At 35.9% G+C, this 9,533-nt stretch overlaps 1 protein-coding gene across 1 annotated transcript; it reads left to right on the top strand.

Moving 5' to 3' along the window:
- Nucleotides 1–6,504: 6,504 nt before the first annotated feature.
- On the top strand, nt 6,505–8,533 carry LOC310649253 (olfactory receptor 6B1-like; the record flags this gene model as incomplete). Its single annotated transcript, XM_083377557.1, has 2 exons — nt 6,505–6,633; nt 7,574–8,533. The coding sequence occupies 2 exons, from the start codon at nt 6,505–6,507 to the stop codon at nt 8,531–8,533; spliced, it is 1,089 nt and encodes a 362-aa protein (XP_083233683.1).
- Nucleotides 8,534–9,533: the final 1,000 nt, after the last annotated feature.

The following is a 9,533-nucleotide window of genomic DNA, read 5'->3' as shown; positions in this document are numbered from 1 at the left end:
CTTTCTGGAAGGCCTGTGATGATGAAACGGAGGCCGGGGGTGTCACACATGCACAAGTGGCAGTGAGTGGCTGCAGAAGAAGAGGGCCAGTGAGGAGGGGCAGATATCAGGGAATGGAATGCCTGGCTGAGATGGTCCCAAAGAAAGCAGTTAAGACATCCCCTTTTTTGGAGGCAAAAATGGACCCATGTCCCTCCTGGCTGGTTTCGGCTCCCTGGGAGTTGACAGGGGGCTGCCTTCAGGCAGTTGTTAATGCTTCTTTGATGGAGAGTGTCTTCCCCTCCTGCCCTGGACCCGGCCTCATTGAATAACTACCATCCTGTCTCCAACCTTCCCATTGTAGTGAAGGTTGTTGAGAGTGTGGTGGCGTGTTAGCTCCCGCAATTCCTGGAGGAAGCAGACTATCTGTACCCATACCAGTCTGGTTTCAGACCCGGCTACAACATGGAAATGGCATTGGTCGTACTGGTGGATGATCTCTGGCAGGCCCGGGACAGGGGCTGTTCCTCTGTCCTGGTCCTACTTGACCTCTCAGCGGCTTTTGATACCATCGATCATGGTATCCTGCTGCGATGGCTCGAGGGGTTGGGAGTGGGAGGCAATGTTTTATGGTGGTTCTCTTCCTACCTCTCAGGCCGCTCGCAGCTTGTATTGGCAGGGTGACAGAGATCTACACTGAGGCCCCTCACTTGTGGGGTGCCTCAGGGGTCGGTTCTCTCCCCCCCTCCTGTTTAACATCTATATGAAGCTGCTGGGTGAGATCATCCATGGCTTTGGGGTGAGGTATTACCAATATGTGTATGATACCCAGTTGTTCATCTCCACCCCAAGCCAAGCCAGTGATGTCCTTGATGTGATGTCCCGGTGCCTGGAGGCGGTGTGGGTCTGGATGGGAAGGAACAGGCTCAGGCTGAACCCCTCCAAGACTGAGTGGCTGTGGATACTGGCATCTTGTATTGTCCAACATGTTCCATCTCTTTTGATGGGGGGAGGTATTTCCCCTCTCAGAAAGGGCCTGCTACTTGGGTGTCCTCCTGGATTCACAGCTTAACCTGGAAGATCATCTAACGGCTGTGACCAGGGGGGCCTTCGCACAGGTTCGCCTAGTGTGCCAGTTGTGCCCCTTTTTGGACCGAGATGCCCTATGCACGGTTACCCATGCCCTCATCACTTCTCGCCTGGATTACTGCAATGCTCTTTAAATGGGGCTGCCCTTGAAGAGCACCCGAAGGCTTCAACTGGTGCAAAATGCGGCTGCGTGGGTGCTTATGTGAATATCTCTGTACTCCCATGTTACACCACTCCTGCGCGAGCTGCATTGGCTTCCGGTTACCCTCCAAGTGTGATTCAAGGTGCTGGTAATAACCTTTAAAGCCCTACATGGCTTAGGCCCGAGGGACTTGCGAGACCACCTGCTGTCATTGTCAACCTCCCATCGCCCGGTTAGCTCCCAGAGTCAGCCTCCTCAGGGTTCCGTCAGCCAGGCAATGCCGGCTGGCAACCCCCAGGGGGAGAGCCTTCTCTGTGGGTGCACCGACCCTCTGGAATGAGTTGCCTCCGGAGCTGCAGACGGCCTCTGACCTTTGGTCCTTCCGCCGTGACCTGAAGACCTGGTTGTTCCAACAAGCAGGCCTGGGCTGACTATGATTTTTAATTAGGCTTTTACTGGGTTAAATTGTTTTGTAATTTTGTATTTATTGTTTAATTCTCTTTTACATTTTTTACTCTATGTTTTTTAATTTTTATTGTTGTGCGCTGCCCTGAGTCCTCAGGGAGAAGGGCAGCATATAAATTTAATAAAATGAAATGAAATGAAAATATCATAAGACTAGTAATGACAAAGTAATGTAAAAGTTTTCATTATTTTAATGTAAAAAAGAAGTTGTTTAGCAGATGAAATCGTGCTAAAAATGGATCTCATGACAAATCCTTGTCAGAATTAAGAAATTATATATAAAAAATAAAAGTTAATATGGATGAATATGAATAGCCTTCCTATGCAATATAGATCACCTTAACAAATAATATCAATGAGTTAAAATGGAAAAGAAAGGTAATCTCTTTGTGTCTTGTAGGAGACATTGTTAATATATTTAGCCTGTTTGGGAATAAATTGTTATGTAGGATATAATTTTGATCCATGGGTATGGGTGGGTGTGGGTGTGCAGGTATTTATACTGTTAGCCTCTAGGCGGTGACCAATAGGTTTGAAGTAACAGTTTCCCGTCCAAAACCTAATTATCTGCCTGGAGACAGTAAGTTTGGCTTCAGTAACAGCAACCATTACAACACAGAAATCTAGGTCAGACATTTAAGCAAGTGATCCAAGACATTTAAGAAAACAGTTAAAGCCAATACATTACACTCTGTAACATCTTTTGAAGTTGGGTTGAAACTCTTTTATTCTTGATTATTGGCAAGATTAGTTTAAATTAATGAATGTTGGACCAAAATTTTTTGTAGAGTTTAATTCTTCATATTGATTTAAGTGAAATATTTCATAGTTTTTCAGATTGTTTCAGATTCTGTTTTGTTTGGTTTTAATTCCCTGTTTAAGAATAAAAATTATTTCAGAAGTAAGGTAGAATTCTCATTTGGTATTTCAAGATGAGGCATCGTGATTTATAAATGACAGATGAGCTCAGAAAGTTTTTATATTTTATCTATTTTATTTTTATACCCGTGTAAGCTACCTTGAGTTGCCATGTGCAAATAGGTGGCAATATATAAGCAAACAAACAAACAAATAAATAAATAAAGTCACCAGCAGTCAAATTTAACTTAAAATCATCCACAGACAAGTTCACTTGAAGGACAATTTGAATTTATATCTTAAGGACATTGTATGATCATTGTGGAAAGACTATTAAAAGCATCCTAACATAAGCTCGGAATTGCTTTGACCTGCAAAATGTATAGCAAATAAATCTCATATTAATAATAAGTAGTAGACATAGAACTTTTCTTGTTTGAATATTGCTTTGTTTCTCTTGTTTGATTTGTAATATCTCCCATTGTAGGAATTTCAGTAGACTAAAAATAGTTTGAGATGCTTGGCATTACTCCCAGAATTTCTTATAATCTGGCATTTTAGTACCCAATTAATTTATCAGGAGATAAGAACCTAATTATGAAAGAAATTTCCCTTTAACTCATATAGAGGAACTGGTTTTATATGCTTTAAGTTATTAGAAGGTGAAGGATTTTTCAACACCAAACCTTTAAAACATTTAGAGATAGTTTGCTATTGGGTTACTTCAGTGTTGAAACAATTAACACTGAATTAACTATAAATGGTTGAAAATAAGCATGGACTTACTTTGAGAAAAGACTGTTTTATTATTGCCACAGATGTAAAATAGTTGAAGTTATTGTTATCAGTATCTTTATTCAACAATTATCAGTTGAGAATGAGATATCAGGTCCCAGATTTTTTTTCTATCTGGACCTCAAAGATAACCAAATTTTGATATGCTTTTTATGATTAACACAGAAAGTAAATTATACACTTTTATTTTGAAGAAATTTCAAACGTGTGCATAATCATTAAATGTTTAAATATGCTCATATACTGCATGAAAGAAAAACTAAGAACGATTTTAGGATCATTTAAAAGAGACATTTGGACTTAGAAGATATAAAACATACATCTTTGGGATGGAACATGAATGGAAGACCACCAAAATCTCACCTAAGAATCTAAGCAATTCAGAGGTAAAACTTTGCATATTTGTCATACTCTGTGAGATGTATTTGCAGTAGAATATATTTTATTTATATAAATTGACTTTTATGAGGAGATAAATGTTAAATTGATATGTGGTAGCCAGATATACGATAGTTGGATAAAATATTGCTATTATTTTTCTAATAACAGAAGAGTAGCTATTCTTTGTAAATTCGAGTACTCTGAACAGTTTTACTTAATTCAATAAACTTATCACTTACTTTAATGAACTTTTATAAAAATAGATTTTCTAAGTATTGTAGAGATAAAGTAAAAACATGCAAAATGAAAATCTAGAACACAACATTAACATCAGTGTGCTAACAAGCAGAGAAGCAAAATCAACTATCACACAGTACAAGTTAGTAGAATATTTATTTTTCCTTCTGCAGGCAAACAAACCAATGCATTAAAAGATTTATTCTTAATTTACATGTGAATTCTGGGAAGATGTTTCATGAATTCCAAATGTTGCTCCTTTTGAGAATTCTAAATTATGCCAGTGAGAAATATTTAATCTTTGTATGTATTTTTCTCCATCTCTTTTGTAAGCTCTTGAAATTACAAAGGTGGGAATGTTTGTTTTCCATTGATTTGGTTTTTTTAATAATACTACTATATTAAAGATATTTTTTAAGTTGTAAAGGATTTCAAGGAGACTTCTCAAATTCTAAATCTGTAAGTCAAATTTTGATATTTCTTTGTAAGTGAAGGGCTAATCTACATAAATAAGTTAATTCATTTCCCTTTTAATAAAAAAATAGAAAGAATAAATCTTTCCTCCTCCAAACTTTGGAGGACTTGGAATGGTTAAAATAGCATTTTGTGTACTAATAACAAATTAACATGCCTTTATTACTTAGTATTTGGCACCTATATAAAGGAAATTGCAATACTGTTATTCAGGTGCAAAAATTTAGAGGTTAGAAGAGTGAATAATGCAGTATCCTTCTACATATCATATGAAGCTGTCAGAAGCAGAGCTGCTATTCTAGGCTAGAGGAACATAGAAAAAAAAGAAGACACTTTCCCTCTAGATCACAGTTTTGATGAGAATCCTTTCCTTTCTGCTTAAAATAAAAATACCTAGATATCTGGTGGACAATGCTTCTTCTAGCTTTGCCAAATGAAAAATGTAGAGCCTGATATAGGATCAGAATCTGAGGATAAAATATATTATATACAGTGAAATAACTCTATTGTTTCAAAATATATTTGTTTTTGTTGAGGAGGACAAACCACCACAGAAGGATATGTGTTTCAAATTCTATAGGTAAAATTCATATATACTTCTTCTCCTTATCTTAAAATAATCTTCTAAGGAGACTGATTGGCAGCAAAAGTTTCAGGGTAAAAGAAAACATGTTCTTAAATGAAGCTAATTTAATTTATAGAATTGACCGGTGCATAATAATAGCTATTAGGAAGAAGGTTTTGAAAGAAGATCAGACACATCAATTTCCTGAAAATCCAAAGGATGTCTGTCATAATAAACTTCACTAATAGATAGATTTGGGTTTTTTGTTTGATTTATTTAGGACAGTAAATAGCTGTGAAGAGAATGATATTGGATTATTTTCAAGATATATGTAACCTAGGAACAAGCAAGATTTAAAATGTCAATATAGGCTTTCTTTAGAGAAAAGTGGCATAAGAAAAAGGTGTTTTTTTCAATGAAGATCAATAATGAAAGGATACCTAACTATGTTTTGGCTATCTCCTTCTCTCCCTATATAACCCTCTCTTATTTTTACCCTCTAAGATTCTAAAAATTAGATCTATATCAACAATTTCAAATATACAATTGTAATATTACAGTGACAAATTTGTACAAAGGATTGTCTCTTTTGAGATATGCAGTGCTTTTTTTTTTGTAAAAGTGCCGGAACTCACACATGTCATACAACCTGCCTTGCCTACCCTACAAGGTTCCATCCAAAAAAGGTGCCAGAACTCTGTTCTGAGCATTCTATGAGAAAAAAAGCCCTGGAGATACGTATTTATGTGCTAGAGAGGATAAAAGTAGAAAAGTAGGGTGTTTGCTTTCATGGATTATGCAGTTAATAAAAAGAGGCAGAATAAAGAAACAGCAAGTGATTTCATTCTTTTACAATTTTTGAAACTATTGATTATATAAGTTAGTGTTTTAAAATGAGAGGAATTAACAAGTTTTAGCTATCTAGTTTTGTGACACATTAAATAACAGCCACATAAATATCTGATCCTACAAACATTTAACTTATGAAAAAACCTTATGTGCAGTAATACTTCAGGTGATTCTCTTGTTTCCCCATTTGGAACAGCAATCTAACGTCTAGAACAACACTGGTCCTTCTTTACCAAAAAAATTACCTAATGAAAAAAAAGTCCTTTCCCAATTTCCTTTTCCACACAAAATCAGAATTATACAAAAGTTGTAAAAGGAACTGTAATTAAGTTGTGACCTGAACAAATTCATTAGAAGTTAACAGCTGGAGTTTTCTTATAGACACAAATTAAGTGAAATAAGTTTTAATTTATTTGATATGAGAACTTTGAACAGGTAGTCCTCAATCTATGACCACGACGGAGCCCCAAATTTCCATTGCTAAGCAATACAAGGTAAATTTTGCTCCATTTCATGACCTTTTTTCTACTGTTGTTAAAACAAAAAATTTCAGTTGTTAAGTGAATCCTGTGGCGGTTAAGTAAATCTGGTTTCCTACATTGACTTTGCTTATTGGAAGGTTACATATGGTGATCATATGAACCCAGGACAGTGCAACTGCCATAAAAATATGCCAGTTGTGAAGTGCTCAAATTTTGATCATACGACCATAGGGATGCTGAAACGATCATATGAAAAAGGGTCGCAAGTTACTTTTTCAGTGCTATCACAACTTTGGATGTTCACTAAACAAATTGTTGTAAGTCAAGGACAACAGAATTTATGATATAGACATATACAGAGTGTATCCACTAGGAAAAACTCTCTCTTTTACTTCTTGCTCTCCTTTAGAGCGTTATTTTATTTTGGGTTCCTTTAATTATTTGATTTATTTGTGTATTTTTTAAATTTATCTATTACTTATCCCAGATTTTTCCTCCTCTGTCCCACTTAGGTTCTCCTTTTCATCCTGCCCAATTTCTTCAGCACTGACCTTTCCATTTAGTATAAGGCTAATTGTGACAAAGGAGTTGAACTTTCCTAGTTTGAAGCTGAACTTACAGTTTACTTTTAAAGGTAGCTTAGTCTTCAAAGAGTAGTTCTAGTCTTTGGCAAAGAAGGGAGCCATAGTGATCCCATGACTATCTTTTCTATAAGAACTAACTCTGAGCCAGGTTGCTGTCCTCAAATTCAAAATTTTCAAGAAAACAGATGAGAAATTCTGCTGATTTTTCCCCCAGAAACAAATGCTCTCAATGACTGAACAAAAGTTTCCTGCAAAATAAAAAAATGTATTTGCAGAACTCATGGTGAAAAAATCCAAATGATGTGACTTAGGATGAATACATGATCTAGCCAACCCACAAACTTGGAGAATGAAACTTCACCCTCAATACCTATCTTCCTGATTTGCCAAATTGCTGCTTAAATTACTTGTCTCATTCTGGTTGGCAGGGCGCTAAAATAAAGTTCCCAATATTTTTTTTGTAAGAACAGTATCTATTAAAAAACATAAAACCTTGTAGGCTGTTCAGATATGCGATACTCAACCTGCATTATTTAATGGAAACAATTGAGAATAACATACTAAATATCCAAAATATTTACAAAGAAAATGTTAGACTCTGATCTTAAGAGAAGAAAAGGAAGGACAGAATTTTGACCAGCAAGATTAATAATATCTTTCATTTTTATTTCAGGATTTCTATACTTTCCACCAAAAAGGAGGAAATCAATCAATTACTACAGAATTTATCCTTCTGGGATTTGGCAATATCCTTGAACTGCGAATAATCCTCTTCATATTATTTCTTCCTGTTTATACTTTGTCCATTGCTGGAAATCTCCTAATTGTTTCACTGGTTGTGATTGATCAGCATCTTCATACCCCTATGTATTTCTTTCTTGTTAATTTGTCTTGTTTGGAGACCTGTTACATTTCAACAATTCTGCCCAGGATGCTAGCTAGTTTTATAACTGGAGATCAGTCTATTTCTGTCTATGGATGCATCGTACAATACTATTTCTTTGGATTTTTTGCAGCCACTGAATGCTATCTTTTAGCAATGATGTCTTATGATCGATATCTAGCAATATGCAAACCACTGCATTACAACATTCTCATGAATGGTAGACTCTGCTTCCAATTGGCCCTCACATCTTGGATGAGTGGCCTTTTGACCAACACTATCATAACCTACTTTCTGTTGAAACTTACCTTCTGTGGACCCAATGAAGTTGATCATTTCTTTTGTGATATATATCCAGTAGCAAACATTTCATGCAGCAATACACACTTAGTAAAGCTTGCTACATTTATTTTAGGCATTATGGGAACAGGGCCACCCTTTCTCATAACAGTGGCCTCATATATCTGTATTCTTCATAATGTATTGCAAATTAATTCTAAAACTGCCCAACAGAAAGCCTTTTCCACATGTTCATCTCATTTGATTGTAGTGACACTTTTCTATGGATCAATATTCCTTGTCTATATAGTTCCAGAGACTGAAACACTAAAAGAGTTACACAAAATCTTTTCTATATTCTATACTGTGCTGACTCCTATGCTCAACCCTCTTATCTACAGCTTAAGAAACAGAGAGGTGAGGGAAACACTCTTCAAAGTAATTAGAAAACATAGCAACAAAATTTCATAATCCCATAGAGCGATAAAAAGGTAGATCAGGATATCCAGAAATGATTTTTTCTGCTTTCTAAATAAAATGATCTGATGAGCAGACTGCTTCTCAGCATGTTTATATGTATGTATGTGCAAATATATATTTAAATAGTGGGGGAAAATTAAGAAGTACTCAAGTATTTTTCCTGCTTTTAAATTTTCATTTTGTTGGAGACATGTAACAATGTAAGTCTGCAAAGTGGTATGATCCAGAAATCATTTTTTTCATTCTTTATCTGCAAGAAGTGATGGTCAGTTTGCCACCCTCCAAAAGACACTCACATGTTAGTGTTCCTTTTTGCAGAGTCCAGAAGTCCAAGGACAGCCTAAATGAGTGGTTGCCATAGTGTATGTGTGATACAAAATAAAGCAAAATTTCTCTTCCCTCTCCCACTGCATTTCCTTTTTTTTGCTGAATTTTATCTACTCTGTGTTCCCCAACATCCACATACATAAAATCTTATATAGTGGAATTTCACAACTTTCTGTCTACAAGATAATTTTGTATTACTATTCCTTGTATCCCTGATCATTGGCTGGTAGTTATGGAAGTCATAGTTCAGCACATCCAAACACATGAGTTGGAGAAAGTATTTTAGGATTACCTCTTCAAAATCCCCCAGATTCAGGTTTAATAAAATTCAATACTCCTTATTTGCATATCAGATTATTCATGATTGTGAATCCTTTGAAATGCATTACTACTCTTTAAATACACATAACTGGAGATTTTTAAGAAGATATTGGACAGCTATTTGTTCAGGATGGTCTAGTGTCTCATGCCTGAGCAAGGGGTTGGACTAGAAGACCTCCATTTCAATTCTCTTATTCTGTAAATACATTTTTCAGAGGTGTACTTATTATCTATATATTACTAAAACTCTTGGCACGTAAATAGGGCAACAATTTTTGAACCAAAGTATCTCAAGTTGGCTAACTAAATGTATTCAAACTCTAGGACCCATGATTCCTAAAGG

The sequence above is a fragment of the Vipera ursinii genome (genome assembly GCF_947247035.1).
Source record: "Vipera ursinii genome assembly, chromosome: Z".
Taxonomy (NCBI): Eukaryota; Metazoa; Chordata; class Lepidosauria; order Squamata; family Viperidae; genus Vipera; species Vipera ursinii.
The sequence above is the reverse complement of the archived record's forward strand: the minus strand, read 5'-3'. Positions and strand labels throughout refer to the sequence as shown.